This window comes from Hetaerina americana, unplaced genomic scaffold, assembly GCF_022747635.1.
Source record: "Hetaerina americana unplaced genomic scaffold, ioHetAmer1.1.p SCAF_22, whole genome shotgun sequence".
NCBI classification, from domain to species: domain Eukaryota; kingdom Metazoa; phylum Arthropoda; class Insecta; order Odonata; family Calopterygidae; genus Hetaerina; species Hetaerina americana.
Window position 1 is genome coordinate 7,802,501 of NW_027286786.1, and position 22,786 is coordinate 7,825,286.

Here is a 22,786-nt window from a genome sequence, read left to right on the forward strand (position 1 = left end):
TCCAGTAGGATTTTTATTTATCATGGCCATAGTTTTGTCACAAGGCAGAATCATCAGGTGATATACATAATATATTGGAGAAGTAAGCTTTGGGAGGGTAGGTGTGGTGAATTGAGGAGGGGTGGTGGCAGGCGTGCCAATAGGTTGGAAATGGGAGGGATTGGGGAGGAATCAGAAAGGTTTAGAAGGGGAGATATGTGGGATATGGACATTAATGGGTTGTCAGCACTTGGATTTTAGGTGACTCTAAGTCTCCAGCTCCTTTGAAGGTGCCTGTCTTGGTCCCTTCTTCTCTAGGAGTAGAACCTTTGGGTGGAAATCGCTCGTGTGACCTTGGCCAAGCAGATATTTGGCAAAGAATGAGTTATTCCTGCCATCGATGAAGCAGCCCAAGTGTTCAGCCATTCTCTCGGCAAAATTCTCTCCTGTTTGCCCGTTGCATATGGCATCGTGGTTGGAACATTTCAGCCAGCTTACGCTGCGTTGTTGTTCTATCTTCTCCTTGTCTTTCATGGATCCGAGTGGATTTTTTGAAGTCCTTTCAGTGTATGAGGCTACTCTCACTTCTTCCTTTCGGAGTAGCCGTGGTATTTTAAGGGATTAGCTCGAGAGGGAGGAGACTGCCATTTTGTCCGTCATGATGTATGCTAGAGGGAGAATATGTCTCAGGGATGGCAAACTTTTTTGGAGAGAAAATTCACAAAATTGTAGGAATTCTTGATGATGTATTTGGGGGAAAACTTAGTGTGGTATCTAAGCAACTCATTTACCTTGTGTGACAGTAAGTGATTGTGTGCAAAGACACTACAAGACAATTGCACTACAAGGTGCCTACAGGCTGGTGGACACAATTGGTTTTATATTGAAGTCCTTTTTATGAATTCAAGGAAGACCATGGAATCTCGGTGATTTGGCATTCATAGGACTCCTCATTTTACCTCCTCTCCCCCCCCCCCCCTCCCACAGCTCACCTCTCCATCCCCCACCCATCCAGCAGTCATTGCGTATTTGTAGCCTCTGTATTTCCCATTAAGTCACCTGATTATGTTGTCTTACAACAATTCCATGGTCATGAAAAATAAAAATTCTATCGGAATCTGCCAAGAGAGACTTGCCTCATTTATGCCTTGTATGAAAGACTTTACCCAGTAATGCGTGAGACAGTGTTTAACATTAATATGCATGCTGTGTCTTCTGCAGATTTCCTTAATTATATAATGTGCATGTATTATGATTTTTCTTAATGATTTAACTATTACTCAGTATATGTAATTATACCCAATGATTATGTGAACACTTGCCTGACCAATGCTTGTGAACATGATAGCACGTCATCCCTAGTTAAATAAATGCTCCATTATATGCTCCAATTAGGTCCATGATTGATAAAAGTGAGTCCAATCAAGTGAGTTTTTTTCACAGTGAATCTCGATTTAGGCGTGATTGGTATTAGACTGAATTATTTATATCAGTATTCTCTGCAGTGGATTAGGTATCGTGAACATTTTTTATTTTCTGCCGTAAGTGTTCTGGTGAGATGGAATATTGGCAATGGTGTAATAAAATCCTTCAAACTGTGGATTTTGCTGCTTTGCCTATCTCCTAATTGTTATTTGCCAGCCTTCTTGTGGTTGAATTATAATTTTTTTAAAGGACTCAGTGCATTGAACTTGTGAAGGATTTGGTAAACTTCAGGGTTTTGGCTGGCACTAGTATGAACACTAGCTCGTAATTGGTTTGAGAATTATTGAAGTCAACACATGAGGGGGTTTTTGTTTCTCAACTTCCTTGGGAAAGAACTGTGAGACTAATTTATCTCGCGTGATATATCATGGTGCAAAGAGTGAAATGTGGCATGAATAGACTTCTGGGCTGTTTTAAGTTGCCTTGCTCTGAAAGGCATTGTTCCCTTCCATCCGATTTCAGGCGAGCAAACCAAATCCGCTAACTGCAAAGGAGAAGGCACGAGCCAAGTCTGCAAGTGGATCTAAAAGCATAGCGACGTTCTTCAAGAAGAAGTAAGGGGAGGCGAGGGCGTTGGGGGAAGGTGAGAATCTGTGTTCCTATTCTGTGGGATGTGCTGGTCAGTTGAGAGGCGATGATGAAGAGCTTTGGGGCTCCCTCTGGGGTTCACGGGACAAATGAGGAGGGGTGGACCTCTCCTCCCATCAGCCTCACCTGCTTGTTGATCTCTTCTCAATCGCTGGATTGTGGCCCCCTCTTGATGGATGCGTTTCCCACAGGTCTCCCTCGGCTGGAGAGTATCACTTGGGATCCTATGTGAATTTTAAATTACAATAGCGTAGTGCGTCATGTTCCATATTCCATGTTGACTATTTAAAAAAGAATAAAGAATTAGGGTAGCAAGTGTGGTGCAGACTGTTAATACATTTGTGTTGTTAATTTGTGTATGGGGGATGGAAGAAGAGGAGGAAAATGTGATTGTTTAATGAGAGGATCACTTGCCGTGGAATGAAACCATGGATGGATGTATAGGAATTAAAGCTGATTGTAAATTGATTGGGAAGTGAATATTATCAGTCGATTTTTATTATTTTAATGGGGGATTGTCTTCATGGTTAAAAATTTTAAATCCCTGAAGATTTGATTTTAATGTTATTCCTGCCACTCTCTTGGTTTCAATAGAATTTAAGAGGAGGAATACTCTTCTGTGAACTTTCTGTGTCTTTTTTTAAAGAAAGGGGTTGAAGTACACTTGTGGTATATTGCTATTTTTAGCTAATAAATTTATAACGACCTGATTTTCTCTATCTGGAACAGAAAACTTAATTTGAAAATGGAAGTACTTCAGAGATATTTGTAATTTTCTGATTAATGTTGAAGTATGAATGATGAGATGGATGCTTACTGGAAGAAGTGGTTGTAACACTTGGAAGTAGGGAGGAGGGAAAGTTGAGACCTTGGGTAATTCTGAATATCTGCTGGAGCATGGGCTGTTCTATGCATGTATGACAAGGCGCTTCAGAATCTGAATGAAGGAAAGCCAAGCTGGTGGTCAGGTAAACCTTTGGTGTTGCTAGGACCAGAATAAATGATAACATCCCTTGATGTTTTGCAATTGACCAGGAGCAACTCCATTAAGTGTTAACAAGCGTCTGCTTCCCACCAGGTGTTACTGTGGTTACTCGCCAGGCACCATGTGTGTGCAAACATTCAAATTGAGTTGTGGAACCAGCAACTATGGATCAAGAGCATTTTTGAACGAGTGTCCCATTTCATTCCCTTCTGTTGCCAAGATGGAAAATCCAAGTTGTGATGCCAGGCCAACAGTTCCTGCGCACTGTCCTTGGTTGAGGTGGACTTGTTTATTTCTGTCTGTTCCCACACTGAATTGTACAAGTGATTTGCATTTATGAACTAAGTTCAGCAATTTTGTTTTTGACGATCGAATTTGTTGAGCCAAAGATCTAGGTGCCCTAAAAGTTTGTTATCATGTGAATTTGCTGTATTAGGAATGTGATTCTTGAGAGTAAAGTTGTCTTCAGTATTCATGGATTCCTGTAAAATGATATTGTTGATGGAAATGTAACTTTAGAGAATTTTGTAAAACTGGTTATGTATGTAGTGAAATAGAAAGGAAAAAATAATTCTTTATCATAGTATTTTTTTGAGGGCCTATCGTTGTGTATAGGTGTGAATGTGTGTTCATGTGTGATAATTTTTTCACAGAAAGCTTTATGAAAAGCAAATGATCTGGAATTTTTTTAAACAATAAAAGAACATCCATACATTCCTTGAAGAATTTTTATTTTGCATGCCATTGGCAAATATTTATCACGTCCATTTGCTACATCTGGGCACATTTTAATTTTATCTTTTTATGAAAATAATCACAATAGGATATATGTATTTAGCTTAGGTATGTGCAATTAGTGCAGTATACAAATTCATTTTCATAATTGATGGCCAATAACCCGGCTGCAAAAGTGGAAATTTTGCTTAGAAGAATGGCGTCCATTATGTATTTCATGAAATAGTGAACATGTAGTGAATTGACTGGGGGATACATGGAAAGCAAAACACGTTACCATTTCACAGTGAGCTCTTCTGTTTCAAATTTCCATCTCGAGAGTGGAGGTGTGGCCTGCTGTTCATTTTGTTGGGCAGCAGTCTTGCCAGTGCTCAGGTAGAAGAGGTTCTTGGGTGGGAGGTAAGCATGAATTTTAGAAGATATCGGACTATTTCAATAGATATTAATTCTGAGAATAAAATATACTAACAAAGCTTGACCGCTGCGTTGCAATGAGAGGCTTACAATCTCTTCTCAAATGCTGTGGGAAATGCAAGTTAAAACTTTCCAGAAATCAAAGATCATTCCAATGCTCAATTGAATTTAAAAACAATGTTTAGTATCATGTGATGAAAGTGGGAGAATAGTAATGCTATTAATTATTAAAGCTGCTGTAATATTTCATTAATTTAGGAAATTATCATGTTCAGTTGCAGAGTAAAATATTTATAAATATAAGACAAATTGGAACTACAAACAAGGATATACTCAACCTTACAAAATGCTCAGCATTCAATAAATGTATCCATAGGAAAAAAATTGAAATAAGTCATTCATCAACGTTTATATAGTCATGCCTATTATAGCATGTAAACGAAACTTAAAGAAAAGAGAAATCATCAACTCTTAAGACAAAGTAAATCCCTAATTTAATCAATTAGTTTAAATATTAATTTACAGCTAATCAAACTTTAAGGGGATGTCGTAGTCTAGTGGGGATAGTGCTGGTCTACTGTTCAGAGGGCCCAGATTTGATTCCTGGATACCCTCAGCTTCAAGTAGTGTGATTTTTTGGGTACCAGATCTTCCAGGGAAAAGAACAATCCCCCTACCCTGATGTGTGTCTTTCACACGTGGTATTGGGCGAGCTCTGGCCTTGCCTATCTAATCGACCTAGGGTTTACAGTGCTTGTCCATTGCATTATTGATAGAGTCTTGTTGAAAACACTGTTGTGGAAGGGAATGTGAAACCACCTGAATCATTCATTCCCACAGCCTTATCATTGACCCAAATCTGAAGAATCCTAGCAACCATATCTTGCTGAGAATAAGTTGTTGACGTGTATGCATCAATGGAAGTTCTTGTGCCATGGACATGAAGGTATATGAGCTTTAAGAATAAATTCAATATTTGAATATAAACGGCCACATTTTAATTTAAAGATATCATTTACAGAAGAAAATTTAATTATAGATTATAATGGTAAGACATTAGTCAATTGATGATCTTCCACAGTAGGTATAAGGAAGTTGAAACAACAGAACTTTGAGGACTCTTCTTTGTAGTCCTGCTAAGATGTTAAATACATCCTTTCTGCACAAATCCCGAATGTTAATTTATAGCATAAGTGGGTTACCAATCAGGGCAGAACAAATACTTTTGGCCTGGACTTGTCTTCAATTTCCTCCAACAAATATGCCATAGCTGAAATAGTCCTGCAAAAGAAGGGATAATTTTATTTTTGATACTAAAAACATGGTTTGCCCCAAATAAAGTTGACTCAATATATAAATGTGCAAGGTGAGACGTTTACAGTGAACTGCTCTATTGCAGATCTTTCTTGAGTGTCAATGGCCTCAATATCCCAAGATTTTCTTCTTGTTTATGAAAGAGTATGTGATTGTTTTTAGAAATATTATTTATTTATTAGTAATGAACCAATCATCTCATCTATTCAGATCATGTTCCATGTTAGCGTATAATTCTTTTTCTGGTATGCTGATACAGGAGATATTTGTATCATCAGCAAAAAGATACATAATTCCTAAAAGTGTGACAGATGAGCAATTTTTTAATAAAATATGCAACTATAGGGGTCCTAGAACAACCCTGAGGTATTCCTTGATATATAGGGAAACAGCAACTTTTCACATTGTTATTTTAAACATGCGAAGTGAGATGGAAGGATAGCAGGGATAACTGAACTGATAGTTATAGCAGTGGAGGGGATGCAGTAATATGCAGTGTAGGGGACGAGAGCCAGTGAGGGATTGCCATAGTATTGAATGAAAAGAGAGGAAGAAGTGTAGTCAATATAGAGCAAGTAACGGATAGAATATTTCTATAAAAGCAGAACTGATGAACTTTGTCATTGCTCAGGTATGCATGCCAACAAGCACTCATAAAGAGGAAGAAGTCGATAGAGTATACCATCAGTTTGAGGACATTGCATATGTTCCTGTTGGGGAACATTTGATAGTGATGGGGATTGGAATGCAATGGTAGGCGAGGGAAAAGATGATGATGAGGTGGGGGACTGCGGTTTAGGTACAAAGAATGACCGTTGGGAGTAAGCAATTGAATTCTGCAGGAGATGGGGTAATCATCACCAAAACTTCCTTTAGAAAATTGTGATTGAGGGAAAGGGGCTGATCGCTGTTGTGGAAAACTAGGAATATATCAAAAAAAGGGTATCAAAAGCCACCAAAAAAACTTAAGGAACTGTTAATAGGGAAAGGACCAGGAAACCATGGATTACAGATGAAATGATTAGGAAGATAGATGAGAGAAGAAATGGAAGAAAGTAACTACAGTGGTTGGGTAGAGGGAAGTGCAAAGAGTTAAATAACATATTGAGACAGGCAACAAATAGAGCAAAAGAAGTGTGGAGGAAGAGGCAGTACAAGAATATGGAAAGTTTGCTGAGCAAGAGTGAAATTGGTGCCCTATGCAAGAAGGTTAAAACATTACTGGGAAGTTAAAAGAGAAGATCTGTGTTAATAGCAATAGATAATTGGGGTAAAATAATAGTTGAAACAGAAAAAATCTGAGAGCGATGAAAGGAATATATGCTTCAAGAACTGACTGTATGGTAAAGAACTTAAGCCAGCAAGCTTAGACATTAAGAAAACGACGTAGAGGAAGATACGTGTAGCTTAGGTCCAGGCATACTTGACAATGAGAAAGAATGGTCATTGAGAGAAATAAAACCAATTTAGGCCATTGGGGTAGACCACAACTCTGCGGAACTACTTAAAGGTTTTGGAAAATGTGGTAGGAAAGTCTATATGGACTTATTCATAGCGTTCATGAGGAAGGAATGTAGCTGGAAGACTTAGTGAGGTCGGGGTTAGTTCCTAATCCAAAAAAGGTAAACGCTATATCATGTAAGAACTACGGAACAGTAAGTGTGATTTACCACGCCGCTAAAGTTGTTCTCAGGGTCATAAACAAATGGATGGAGAGCAGGGCAAATGATTATTTAAGAGATGATCAGTTTGGATTCAGAAAGGGGTAAAGCATGGGTGATGTCATTGCAGTAATGAGAGCAGTAATACACAGGAATGTAGAATACCATTAGGACATATTTGCCTGTTTTGTAGATTTTGGAAAGGCATTTGATAGAGTGAATTGGGAAGTACTGATGAGTATATTGCAGAAAATTGGAATTGATAGGAGAGACTGGAGGCTAATCTGCAACCTGTAGATGTCTCAGACTGCTGAGGTGCAAGCGGGGAATGGAGAGCATGGATGGGCAGTGTTAGGAAGAGGAATAAGACAGTATTGTCCATGATCACCTTAGCTGTTCAACGTATATGTGAAGGAAATTATTAAAGAAGCTTGGGAAGAACTGGGGATAGAAATGAAATTTTGTGGGGAATTCATCAAATCAGTTAGGTTTTTGGATTACTTAGCTTTTGTTTGTCAGTCAGCCAAGGGTTTGCAAGCATTGCTGAATGCATTGGAAATTCAGTGTGACAGATATGGGATGAGAATAAATATAAATAAAACAAAAGTTATACAGTTTTCCAGAAAGAGAAAGGCTACGTGAAACTAGATCAGGTGGAACAGTTTACACAATTCAGAAGTGTTTTGGACCCTGATGGTTGAAGTAGTGGGGGCATAAGGAAAACAAATGCATAAAGCAAGAAAGCTTTCGCAAGGTGGAGGGAATTAATGACAGGGGTTTTTAGTATTGATGTTAAGCAAAGGCTTTTTCAAACTTGAATATGGAGAGTAATTATTTATTGCCCAGTAACATGGTCGTAGGAAATAGGATGATAGGCATAGATTGGAGACTTTAGAAATTTGGCTAGGGAGAAAAATGGAGAAGGTAAAAAGGACAGAAAGAAAAACAAATGAGTAAGTGCTGGATATGGTGGGGTAGAAGAGGAGAGATTGCATGGAGATATCTTAAGGAAGCAGGAAAAATGGATGCAAAGCATATTGATTGGCAGTGGGATGATGAAATTCGTGATGAGGGGAGAATGTTAGGCAAATGAGGAAGGGGCAGGAGTATAAGAGGGATGTTGGATGGAATGAAGGGAGAAAGGAAGTATACAGAGATAAAGAGGGATTTTGTTGTAGAAAAAGATAGTGGGTTCAGTCTTGTTATGAGAGTGAAACTATTTATTTGCTGGTTGCCTTCATCCAAAACAGACCTTAATCGCTAATTTAACTAAATTAATATTAATTGATAATAGTAATAAAGAAAAGTACACATATTGCATTCCCTCAGGTAGATAACTCTTTTGCTACGATAAGGTTACACCTCTGATTCCAGCTTTTTCAAGTTTAATTAAGAGCAAACAATGATCTACAGTATCAAATGCGTTAAGCAAAGTAAATCAATAAACCAGAAGTTAACTTCCCTTGACCAAGGGCATTTTGAATTGTAACTACAGTAACCTGTGAAGTGTCAAAAGTAGAGCAAACTGTGATAACATTTTCATTAAAGTCCATGCTGATGTTTATAAAGGTAATTGTTAACCAACTTTCCCAAATATTTTTGACTTAGGATATTACAGATATATTCTGATAATTGCTCATCTCATTCAGATCTGTCATCACCTTAAAATAACCTTGACTTTCTTGAGCCTAACTAATCAACCATTTGTCATTAAAGCAGAGTGCTGGGCCATCATGTTTATGGCAAACCTTCCTTCAGGAGTGAAGTGCAGTGGAACCATCCAGGTAATTTAACTTAACTTCAGTTGTATGTATCCAATATTCAGATAAAGAAATCTGTCAACATTGCCCATGCAATGCAGCAATAACAATAAATCATTAAACTTCAGCCTAGGACAACAAATGTTTATATACAAATATCATTTATAACTACCAACAGAGGAGCTAGCATTGTACTCTAAGTTACATCACAGAAAGGAGATTCCAAACAGGTAAGCTTTTATGCAACAAAATCTTCCAGAGTTTTGAAATTTGTCATTACAAAATGAGTTAAAGGTTATTCAGATCTAAGTTACATAGACATGATTTTTATGATCTTTCCTCAGTTAGGTCTTTTTTACAAAACTAGGACAATTAATGTCAGTAGTCCTGTGAGTAAAATCTAATTCGGCATTAAATTTCATGAGCATAAATACAATTTATGCATTGTATTACCTGTGAGTTGCATTCTTCAGACTTGTGCTTTTTGGTACAGTTTCCATAAGCAGATCTCTTACAGTCAGCAGCCTTATGGCTAATACCCCATCAATTATAAAACCACGTAATATTCACATCGTTTACCTTTGCCAGTCAAAGTGTGTCCATCCATTCATCATATTTTATGGAAGTTGGTTCCATTTGTGGTCAACTCCAAACAAATAATTTTTGGATTTTTCAGTGTCAGAAGATGAACTGAATTTAGGCACTAGTGTAGCGCTGATGGATTACAATATTTTTTGTCCTTCTTCTTTCATCGATCCTCTGAGTCATCTCTCCTATCATACATAGTTCCTAATTCTCTTAGTCTTTAATATTCCTATTATTTCTTTTGCTACTCATTGTATTCCTTTCTTAAGATCCACCTACCTTTCCCCAACCATTTTCATACCCTATCCTCATTTATATATTTATTAATTTTTAATTGAATAGCTTGATATACCTTCCTTTTTATTCACATTAAACCTTCAAAATTCCATTTGACCCTTTCCTACCAATTCTCATTCTTTGACAAACGAGAGAATATTTTTATCATATATCACTTAATTATTATTATGGACTGGAAAAATGAATTTCATGGTTTTCCTAGTAATTAGTGAAAATTCAAGAGTAACTATAATTCTTGGCATTTTCCCATGATTTCCACGATTATTCCACCTTTATTGATCAAGTCTGGTTAAAAGCAATGCATGAATAAGAAATTTTTTAATTACTACAAAAGTCATCACTCTTACAAAACAAGTGGAAGCCTGTATGACGAAGAGGTTTACTTGAAATACAAAAGAGATTATTATAATTCAGTTAGGTGTGAAAAACGTAAAGATTATAAGGATTTTATATTGAATACAAAAAATAAACAAAAGGCAGCATGGAGAGTAGTCAAGGAAGAAGTTGTTCATGGTAATGGAAAATAAAATCTTCCTTTCACCCCAGATACTGTAAATATTTTTTTCTTAAAAGCTGTTGAGAAAAATTTGTTCTCTCGAAACATTGATGCTGCCAATATTGGCAGTATGCTTCAAAATCTTCCTCCAAATAATTTAAATTTTAAATGGAATTTTTTTACTCCATTTGATATTATATCAACTGCTCTCTTGCTAATATACCACCACATGATTCCTGCAAATCATTTTTTATTAGGCATGAAATCATGACTGTATTTAGTTTACATATCTTTTAGGCTCTGATTCAATTGCAAGTTAATCTAGAAACTTACCAATTAAGATCTAACATACATAACTACTCCACAAGAGGTAAATCAAATCTAAATACTACTTATTGTAGATTGTCATCAACTTATTACACATTTCATGATATGAATATACGACTGTATAACTATCTGCCTACTCAGTTGAAATCAGATGGTATCCAGAGTTTCAAGAACAGGATATATACCTGGCTACTTGCTCACCCACTTTACTCATTGGATGAATTCTTTTTTTACAATCTTCATCACATTTAAGAACTTATGTTTATATATTAAATAATATTACTGACGACATTTAATATGGTTGTACCATTTTTCAAAATGAATAAAGTATTATTATTATTATCATAAATAGCTGAAAAAATCATTGCTTGCAGCAAAGCATCACCCAAGATAAAATACAATTATATTTCAAAATATATCCATTTCAAATAGATATCTCCTGGTGTACGTGAGCTCTGGGCCTCATTGGGGAATCTGCTGCAGCAGAAGTAATTGTGAGTCAAATACATGAGGTGGGTATTCAGTGATGCAAGAACAGAATGGTAGAAGACACTGCCTTTGGAGGTTCTCTAAGAGGGTGCTGTGTTGTTTGGGAGTGCTGTCAAAAAATGTACCATTTAAGATGCTCAGTATAGTAGCTGTACAATTAACATTTGAATGAAAAGGATTGTTCAGCCATAGTTCCTGGTCCTCACGTCAGTATTATAAACATTTAATTTGCCAAGTTATTGTGGCTCAGGGGAATAATATGCCATTGTGTTAACTGGACTGTTTTTAATTGAGGTCATATACTTCATGGTAGAGTAGGGGTAGAGCATTGGACTACTAACTGGAGGGCACGGGTTTGATTCCCGGTCAAGCCTCTCTGAGTACACTCAGCTCAACCCAAGCTGTGTAATTTTTCAGGTACCAGATCTTCCTGGGAAACCATAACCGGCACAGGGAAAGAAACAGCCCCCCCTACCATGATGTGTGAATTTCACGCGCCGTATAGGACTTGATACCAGGTGAACTTTACCATCGCCAACCAAACTGACCTAAGGGTTGATTACTTTGTTTTTATTACATGAATAAATAATATAATTATGATAGGTGGCATGAAATCCCTCTACTGAATCTGTCAACTTTTTTCCGCTTTTAGTTTATTCCCTTATTACTAACTTGATTGTTGAGATTTATATTTAAGCAGCTAATGCTAAAGGTATTGCTAATGAGGAAAGGTAACGGAGAGCCATCTCAATCATTTATCCCAAAATATTTTGGATGGTCACTATGGAGAAAGGGTTCCATGTTCGTCATCTCACAAAATCCTTTCAAAGCAAAAGGACAGCAACAACACAGGAGAGGACCGCATGAGTTAGAATTGGGATTTGAAAAGTTAGGATGATACTAAGTGCAGGAAAATTACAGAATATAAACTTGCTGGCTTCCTTAATATTGCTTTTAACATGATACCATCACTCAATGGCCCCTCACCGCTGGGGTCAGATGCCTTTGCAGCCGCCCCAATGAGGAACAGACACTGCACGGATGACCTTTCAACTCGCTCCTAACCTTCAACCGATGGGTGATCGTACCAGGCATGGACACTACCATGCATGTAAATGTACGAACCAATGCTACCACGTCAAGGTTGTAGTCCATGGGGATGGGCGCGACACATACAGGGTTGCACCCAAAAGTGGTAGGACTGATTTTCTCTGGCGCGAATGTAGCGGTGGAGGGGGGTCTGCCTGGCAGGGTAAGGTGGAGGGGGCTCTTAGCAACAGACCGACACCAACCTCAGTCGCCTGCGGGCTGTCGTTGAGTGAGGACACAGTTTTTAGTGAAGCAACTTTTTTGTCCGCGTCGAAAAACAAAATGAATCTGAATTTAGAGCAACGTTATTCCGTGAAGTTTTGTGCGAAACTCGGGAAGACGGCAACTGAGACCCTCGATATGATCAAGCAGGCTTATGGGGACACTGCCTTAAGCCGTTCCACAGTATTTGAGTGGCACAAGTTGTTTAAAGAGGGTAGGGAGCTCGTTGAAGACGACCATCGCTCCGGACGGCCGTCGACGGCAAGAACCGACACGAATGTGGACAGAGTGAGGACACTGCTGAACACAGACCGACGCTTAACCAGTGAAGAAATTGCAGACCAGTTGGGTCTCCCTGCATCCAACGTCCAACGCATTATTTCACAGGATTTAGCCATGTGCAAGGTGTGCGCCAAGATGGTGCCGAAAATTCGCCATGGCGCGCTCGTCGTCAGGCAGCTCCTGGCCAAATACGGCGTTGCCATGTTGCCGCACCCGCCCTATTCTCCCGATCTGGCACCACCGGACTTCTTCTTCTTCCCCCTGATGAAAAGACAGCTCAAGGGACGACGTTTTGACTCGATAAAGGCCGTTCAAGAGGCTTCGACGAGGGTCATCAACGGCATCCCCAAAGAAAATTTCCAGCGGGCGTACAGGGAATGGGAGCAACGTTATACTAAGTGTGTAGCAGCTCAAGGAGCAGGCTTTGAAGATTATTAAGTAGATGTAAGTATATCGTCAATAAAATTCTTGTAAAAAAATCAGTCCTACCACTTTTAGGTGCGACCCTGTATGACACCAAAAGCAAACCATGGCGCCATCTCCTAATCTCTTGGTGGTGTCCGAGGAGGTGGAGTGCGCATAGTGTCCCCTTGGTGCAAACGGGGAGGTGTGGGGCGCCCCAGGTGATGACAGAAACGGTCGTTGACTCCAACTACCAGGTGGACCATTCTTTGGAGAGTGTTCGTACCAGGTTTCATCTTTCGTACTCAAGAAAGCCTTTTTTGGGATTTTGTTTGGCTTTTATAAAGAATATATTTGAGTATTTTGATCGTTTGGCGAGATTTTTCGTTTTCGACGCAAAATGTATTGGGAATCAATAGATTAATGGCATCAATCGCTTCAGCGCCGGTGCTAGATTTTTATTCAAAATTTACGATGTTTGTTTCGATATTCACGTGGATATAAGTATCGATGCTTCCACCCTGCAGTTGTAGAGTGACCACTAATGGGGGCTGGACCGGGGCTGAACATGAAGAGGCAGGGTCCTAGGATGGTGGTCCGACTGCCGTTTATGTGATGGCTTCTGGTGGGTGGTAAGACGAACCTTCGATCAATTGGGAAGAGAGTATTCAATATCTTTTCAAGGCTGGAATTTCATCGGAATGGAAATACTAATAGTTTGAGTATTTTGCCCTGAGACACTTCTCCGACAATGATACATAATACATGTACATTAAGGGGGATCGGGATGGTGCGATGGCTAACATACAAGCTTCCCACCGAGAGGACCTGATCCCTACTTGAGGTGCTTTGTGGAGAGCACGTGAGTGAGTGAGTACGACGTCCGTCGGACGGGACGTTAACCTGCGAACCCCTTGGCGCCTTTCGACAAGAGTGCGCCGGGTTTCTCTCCACCCTTCCTTTCTCATCCATCCTTAATACTAATTTTGTTCAGCTGTAAATATATGGCTTGTATTTTAGATTACGAGTATACGCTCATATATGCTGACACTACGTTGATAGGTTAAATCAAATGCAATGAGCATATGTGAGTTTCACACATAGTTGAGTTTAACATTGATTGTTATGAACTTTATTGCTATATTATTTTTTGTTTAACAATTTGATTGATCATTAATTATTTAGAACGTGTCAGACCTAGCATTTAGTGCATGGTGTGGCGTGGTGCTCATAAACTTGCTTTTAACTATCGTATGTATGGCACGAAAATGATTTGATTTCCTAAATTTGAAAGGCCCTGAAACTGACTCAGTGGAATACTAAACATTAAGCGGTATTATTTCTAAGTTTAATCTATTACCACAGGGCTCTGTGCTTGGCCCAGTACTTTTCATTATCATGATTAATGATTTGCCCTGTAATATGAAACCTAGATCTGTTTTATATGCTGATGACACTACTTTTGTTCAAAAGTGTCAACATCCAGAAGATGCAAAGTTACGATCTAGCGCTACCCAAAAACAGGCTAAGGAATGGTTTGATGTTAATCATTTACAATTAAATACTAACAAAACTCAGCATATTGTGTGCAGTCTTAAATCAAAAATAACTGATATTGAAACTGCTAAAATACTAGGAATTTATATTGATACAAAACTTAATTGGGAGACTCACATCAGTCAGACCTGTAATAAACTTAGTAAAGCTGTTTATATGTTAAGAAAGCTCAACTTTATCATTTCAAATGAGTATCGTTTAACACTTTACCATGCCTTCTTTCAATGTCATTTGAATTATGGTGTTGAGTTATGGGGTCATTCCCCTCATGTTAAACAAATTTTGCTACTGCAAAAGAGAGCTATTCGCTCTCTTGCTAATATACCACCACGTGATTCCTGCAAACCTTTTTTTATTAGGTATAGAATCATGACTGTATTTTGTTTGTATATCTTTAAGGCTCTGATTCATGTGAAAGTTAATCTAGAAACTTACCAATTAAGATGCAACCTCCATAACTATTCCACAAGAGGTAAATCGAATCTAAATACTACTTATTGTAGATTGTCATCAACTTACAACACATTTCACAATATGAACATACGACTGTATAACTATCTGCCTACTCAGTTGAAATCAGATGGTATCCAGAGTTTCAAGAACAGGATATATACCTGGTTACTTGCTCACCCACTTTACTCATAGGATGAATTATTTTGTGACAATCTTCATCACATTTAAGAACTTATGTTTATATATTAAGTAATATTACGATTGACGACATTTAATATGGTTGTACCATTTTTAAAATGAATAAAGTATTATTATTATTATTATTAAGGGTCAAAGAATATAAAGTTTTGATCTATAATTTAGTTACTAAATTTGCTCAATCGTAATAGAGAATGTTTCCCAGCGAACATAGAGTAAGGTTTTTAGCGTGAAGATTCAACACAACCTTCACCATATAAAAACAGGAGACGAAAGGATTATCGATTATAAGACAATAGAACCTAAATTCATAAAAATCTAATTGATATTCAGGTACAATTTCAGTTTACTTGGTCATCAGAAGTTCAGTGAACGAATAAATTCCTCTTCCAACTTGCTTACAATTTCTGCCGTGTATTTTTCATTCAATTTTTATGCACCGGCCCTGATTTGGTCTTGGATAAGTTTCGTTAAATGTCGAAGAAACCCAAACTCCTATAATCTTTAGGTCTATGCATGCCATATACGTTTTTGGACCAAGCCGCAACCAAATTCTCAGAAATAACAAATAAATTCCAATTCCGAATTGTGCCGTTTATTGCTGTGAATGATCAATATGAATTCTATTATTCCTGTTATTCTTCGATTGCAGGAGTTTACTTTACTGTTATGAATGTGACAAAAACAATTAGTCTACCCTATAGGAGTATGGCAGAAGACTTAGTTAAACAGAGAAAGCTTTAATAAAATTAAGAATACAAAGTAACTTTGCACTGTCCTTTATTAGCGTTGAAACCGGTTGTACGCTAATAAAGGACAGTGGAAAGTTACTTTGTATTCTTAATTCTATTAAAATGAATTTCCACCAGGTTGAGCCGGGAACAATTGAATATTTAGAGAAAGCTTTATGTAACGGTCTGCACCCGGCGTTTTTCTGAATATCGCTTTTCGAAAGGGAACACTAACGTGAGTGAATGGCTTGCATTTATTTTTTAGAGATATAGCTTATCTCTCTTTCTCTCACTCTCTCTCTCTTTCCCTCAATGTTGTTTTATTCATAATCTTGGTCCACTCATCCCCCATTTTTCCCTTTGCAATAAAAGTGCTCATGTAATAAAATACAATAAATATTATAGTGATAACATTAGAATGAAATTATAATAAATTTAATTTTTTGCCTAGATACGCACTATGACCATCAATTCCTAGGTCGCGGCGGCGCCTACGGAATATATTTTCACAAAAACTATTAATAAAATCAGATCATTTTATTATGGGTTTGAGCGATTTCAATCCAATCATGTGCAATATTAATGACTGCGTAATTAATAATTAGTGTTAGAACCTTCCATGAGGTTCATTCTCCAACCTGACCATCGGCCTCATTTAATATAAACACTACTTTTTATAGATTTATCGTTAAAAAGTTCAAAAGCTCTGTTGCGTTGTGCAAGTGAAAAGAATGTGTTTGTATCTTTTCGCCCTCGGCTATTCTATGGTTTCTAACGCCTTTTTCAATTGACCTTTGGGCCATATGCGTGCCCTAGCCGATTGAAACTCGCATCCCTATATTTAGATCGTGGGGTCGAGGGAGAGGGGGATTGAAGGTTTAGCTTGGGGCTGTCTCTTGAGTCCTCAATCCGGAGCGCTGGCGGCGGCCTCCCTTTAAGGGGAGTGATTCTCTTCCCCACCCCCCTCCCGACCACGTGGGAAGCGATGCTGTCGGCGGAGAAACAGCCGAACCACAACCAGCGTCTTTCGCTTCGCAGTTGCTCCTTCCCGCCGCCGGATGAATAGGGTGTGAGCCCCACTGCGACCCCTCGGAGCACTGCGAGCATCCCGCCAGAACAACAGGAGACCCTGAGGGCCGCGTGGAGTCGAGTCTTACTCTCCAGAAATGAGGTGGGTGCATAGCACGATACCTTACGTATACTCATGGTGGCAGTTGTATGAACAACTAGAGCATCAGCTGCTTAAATATAAATCGCAACCATCAAGTTAGTCAAAAGGGAATAAACTAAAAGGGAAAAGTTTCCGCCGAGGGAATAATCACCCAGGGTCATCCGAAAGTATACCGCCAGTCATGATTATATTATTTATTCAATTGATAAATAATATAATCATGATAGCTTCATTCAAAAAGAGTCCAGTTAGTACAATGGTATATTATTCCCTCGATCCACAAAAAATTGGCGAGTCAAGTGTTTCCAATGCTGCTCCAAGGCCTGGAACTACGATTGATTTATCTTTTCCGATCGAATGCAAATCGTGTGCGTAGGTTCATTTTGAACCAAAACCAAAATATGCTTTCATCTTGAATCCTGTGCTACCGAAGCCCTATGGGTGTAAGTAAATCGAAAGACGCTAAGTTTAACTGCGTTACAACACGTTGACGGTCGAGGTGACAATTACGATATTAAGGAATACGCTGTCATTCTTTGGAGCTCCGCGAACTTAATAAACAAGATACACAATGCAGATGCAGAACTCTATCCTGTCTATTTTATGATTTACGTATTATGGTTTTCACATGCAAAGAATACTCCGCAAGCCGCCGTAAGAGTTTGTGGTGGTTAATCTAGGCCACCACTCGTAAAATAGGATGAAACTATGTGTAAAACGAACAAAAGACATGCTAATGCACACCCACATCGAAGTATATGTGTATTCATGCAAAACTGTTTTAACGTACACATTTAAAAATACGTTTTCAAGCAACTAGTACATCCAAGTGCTTGCACTGGATGCCTTCGCATCGTTTAATCTTTTACTCACTTGTGGTTCATTTTTTTGACTATTTGTACTATGACTTCGATTTATTACTATTATACGTCCTCATTGTCCTAGGAATGAACGATATTTATGTCGAAATTTATGTCTATCTGTAATGGAGTCTATCTCCCTCATCATATCTTTTTCGTTAAACCTACTTAAATATTTTGGGGCCATTTTGATCCCTTTGTGTCCTAGTTAAAATCGTATGTTCCGAACCTTGCTTAGAGCCTAAGCTTCGCTAGTTTCCTTCGGGTCTCAAGTGGCTCCCAGTCTGATTCTTATCCCTTTGTGTCGTAGTTAAAATCGTATGTTCCGAACCTTGCTTAGAGCCTAAGCTTCGCTAGCTTCCTTCGGGTCTCAAGTGGCTCCCAGTCTGATTCTTCTTAAACGCCTCGTCTTCTTATCGTAAAAAGCTTTGACGAATCTAGTGGATTTTCCCTGAACTTAATTAAAAACTTTTATCAAGAAATTCTGCCAAGAATCGCAAATACTTGCGGCGTATTCCAAATGGGGCCTAAATTAACGGAAAAAACAACTCTTTTCAACTTTTGCATGACATATCCTCCTCTCCCATTTGATGAAGCCAAGTTTCTTTGAGGCGAATCGGTATTCTCCTGATATTTGTATGGAGTAGCTCCTGAAATCACTATGGAGTAGCTCGCAGGGAGCTTTTGTCCTTTTTTTCTGTGTACCACCCTCTCGATAGCAAATGATCTAAGGTTTTTACTAACGCGTGCATTAAGTCATTAATGAATATTAAGAATAGTAGTGGCCCTATTACACTTCTCTGAGGGACGCTCGATGTTACACTCACCAATGTTAATCACGACTTGTCAATGACTACTGTTTATTTGCGATATGACAACAAGTCTCCAATCCTATTTATCAACTTCTTATTGATGCCATAGCGTTTAAGTTTGTGTATTAGTTTATTTTGAGGAAATTTATCAAAGGATGTCTTGAAATCCAAAATTCTGGGTCCACTCGAGTGTGGTTTTATCCCAATTTAAGGATATAGTGAATAAAAAAACTCTATTTGGTTTCGCTAAATCTCCTCTTCCTAAATCCTTCCTTCTACAACCGAGGAATGTCATACATTTACTGACAATAAGGTATTCTAATATTTCGCACGAAATCGAGTTCAAAGATATGGGTCGGTCATTGGTATGATTGTTACTATTGTCTTATTTAGATGGAAGTTAAATGAGCCAATTCATGCAAGTTATATGAGCAAGTTATTCAGCTAATTCATTCAATATTCTAGCAGGATTACTTCCGGACCTGGTGTTTTTTTTGGCTATGATAATACGGATCTGATGTTCTATTCCTATCTTAGTCAGTGCTATGTCATTCAAAAAGTCTTCGAGTGGTTGAGGAAGCTCGTTTCGTGCGTTGATATCCTTATTGTGTACGCACTTGAAAATTGTTTTAAATATTTGCCTTTTTCACGTTGCCCATAACAATTTCGCCGTTTTCTCCCTTCAAGGAGAGTATATTTGGGCGTTTAGCCTGTGTTTCTCCAATGTAAAACCAGAATGACTTTGGATTTTTTTCAAGATATGCGTATAGCATTTTAGTTAGGAAGGTAGGTAGGGCTTTGCGCATGATGCTTTTTGTTTCAGCACGACATTCTTTTAATTTGTGTTAGACGTATTCATGCGTCATTACTCTTTAATCTCTTATTAAAATCTGAATGAAACTTTCTTTCTTTTCTTAGCCCCGTTCTGACCTCCCCGTCGTACCATCTCGGTTCCTTACTCTCGCATTTAAGTTCTTTTCCTTCATTCCAAAGCTTCAATGTTGCACATTTACTGTTATTTAACATTACTATAACCCCCGTACCTTATACCACTCCGATATTTGGTTTAAATTACTAAAGATTAGCTCAAAATTTGTCGATTTCTTTATTTCTCAGTAAATCACTGTGCCTTGCACGAGGAATTGATAACCAATATTCGATTTTAGATTTTTAGAAACCTATAAATTCAGGGTCCGCTTGTGCATACCCTTAAGCAGATTTTACGATGGCATGAATATAAAGAGTCAGGTGTGGTTCGCATGATCTGCTTTCCTAAATATGTGCAGGTTCATGCAGAGTGTAGCCCTCTTTCCGAGAAAAGCCATTACATTCTAACGAATGAAATGATTGTGCAGCATATCGATATTTGAGAAATCAGTCTGTAATTACTGGAATTCTTCCTATTGCCGCCTTTATACAGTCGCGAGGTACTGAATATTCTTGTATCGCCTTATTTTAACAGGAATTTCCTCAGCATGCTCCTTCAATATTCTAACAAGTATTCTTCTTGACCTTGGGCAATATTTTATCAATTATGAGAACTTTAGGTACGTGTGGGAGACTTCGTTTTGTGCAAAAAACGTTTTTCTGTAGACGCTCTGAAAGAAATTGTTTTAGATATTGGCCTTTTAATGCTCTATATTCATAATTTTTGTCTTTATGGAATATACAGTTGGACGCTTATCTTATAAATTCCTGGCGTAAGGCCAAAATGATTTTGGGTTATCATCTAAATAATCGCACAATATTCTCCTTTCATAGGTATGTAAGCTATTGCGCATAATTATTATTAGGTAATCTATCGGTTAAGATGGGTTTTGAATGGACACAGCTCCTAAATAAATATCTACTGACTCCTAGCAAAACACAACATCCTACTCTACATCAGGTCCCTCTTCATCTCTGAGTACCTTCATCCTCCCTTCATTCCGTCCAACATCTCTATCCTGTTCCTTCCCTTTCCTTGTTTGCCCAATATTCTCCCCTTTATCACAGTCTTCAACATCCCACTGCCGGTCAATACCCCCTTCATCCACTTCTCCTGCCTCCATAGGATTTCTTCCAACAAACCCCTCTCTTCGCCCACCATACCAAGTACTTCCACATTTGTTTTCTTCTCTGTCCATTTCACCTTCTCCATTCTTCTCCACACCCACATTTCAAAAGCCTCCAGTCTACGTCTATCCTCCTGCTTCAATGACCACGTTTCCGCACCGTACATAGCTGCGCTCCATATCAAAGTTTTTACGAGTCTTCGTTTTATTAATATTGATTTTCATCCCATATCTGTCGCACTGAATATCCAATTCACTGAGCTATGCTTGTAACCCCTTGGCTGACTGACAGACTAAAGCTTGATCATAAACAAACCTAACTGATTTTACGGATTCCCCGCCTACTTTCATTCCTACCTCCAGTTCTTCCCATGCCTCCTTAATCATTTCCTCCCCATGTGATAATGGGCAACCCTGCCTTACACCTCTTCTAGCACTGCCCATCCGGACTCCCCGTTCCCCATCCGCACCTGAGCAGTCTGAGACATATACAGGTTACGGATTTAGACAACCCTTTCATGATAATTTCCCATTTTTCTTCGATAGTACTTAGCTCTTTACCATCCTCCATGATTTCCTCTACCACCTGTTGGTACTCCTTCCTTTTCAAACCATTTAATGCTTCTACATTCCATTTTCTAACTCGCCGCCCCTGCCTTATCTTTTTTAAACGGACGCGAGATACTATATATGAGCAAATAAATTGTGGTCAGAGTCCGCATCTGCTCCCGGGAAGCTGTGCGAATTTGTCACACTGTTCCTAAACCTGTGTCTAACCAGGATATAATCTAGGTAATACCTTTATGAGTCACCTGGCATTTTCTATGTATACCTACGTCCTTTGTGGTGTCTAAACCAAGTGTTGGTGATGACTAACCCCTGTCTCCTGCAGAACTCAACTGCTTTCTCCCCGCGGTCATTCCTCGTGCCTAAACCGTAGTCCCCGACCTAATCACCATCTCTTCTTTCGCCTACCGTCGCATTCCAATCCCCCATCACTATCAAATGTTTCCCTGCAGGAACACGCGATTATGTCCTCTAACTGATCGTATATCCTATCGACCTCTTCTTCTTTATGGTTGCTCGGTGGCATGTATACCTGAATAATAACCAAGTTCGTCGGTTCTGCTTTTATCTCTACTAGTAATATATTTATCCGTTATATGCTCTATGTTGACTACGCTTCTTCCTACCTCTTCATTTAATACTATGGCAACCCCTCGTTGGCTCTCGTCACCACCGCTGTACATTAATCTATACTGATCACTCCAGTAATCCCCGCTATCTTTCCATCTCACCTCGCATGGACCTAAAATATCTATTTTTCTTAAAAATTCAATCAGTTACGGAGAAAATAATAAAGATTTGATTAATTCCACTGAATTCTTATTTTCACGTCCTACATTTGGACACTAAGTGTCAGGTGAAAAGTACAAAAATAGCTTCTATATATATGTGAGTGCGGTAGTCCAGTGGGTAGAGGGTTGGATTACTGACCGGAGGGTCCGGGCTTAATTTCCGGGCAAGCATCTCTGGGCACCTGCAGCTCCACACAAGCTATGCGATTTTTCGGGTACCAGGCCTTCCTGGGAAACCATAACCGGCGCAGGGAACGGAACTGGCCCCCCTTCCCTGATGTGTGAATTTCTCACGCCGTCGGGCTAAATACTGGGGGGAATTTACCATCACCTACCAAACCGACCTTCGGGTTGATTACTGTATTTATGGTTACGGTGAGCGTCAAAACCTGGGTCGTGTTTTTCAAATAAAAAGTGTGGCATTACAATGTCAAAATTTCATTTCATTTTGATAAGTTATGAAAATTCCATAAATTTACGCA

At 38.7% G+C, this 22,786-nt stretch overlaps 1 protein-coding gene across 1 annotated transcript in view; it reads left to right on the forward strand.

The window, feature by feature from the left end:
- The window catches only part of LOC139689323 (ribonuclease H2 subunit B), a 50,586-nt gene extending 46,833 nt beyond the window's left edge, over positions 1-3,753 (forward strand). The window contains exon 7 of the mRNA XM_071586407.1: positions 1,927-3,753. Within this exon, the coding sequence (XP_071442508.1) occupies positions 1,927-2,022 (96 nt within the window). The 3' untranslated portion in view covers positions 2,023-3,753. The remainder of the gene's footprint in view (positions 1-1,926) is intronic.
- The last annotated feature ends 19,033 nt before the right edge of the window (positions 3,754-22,786 follow it).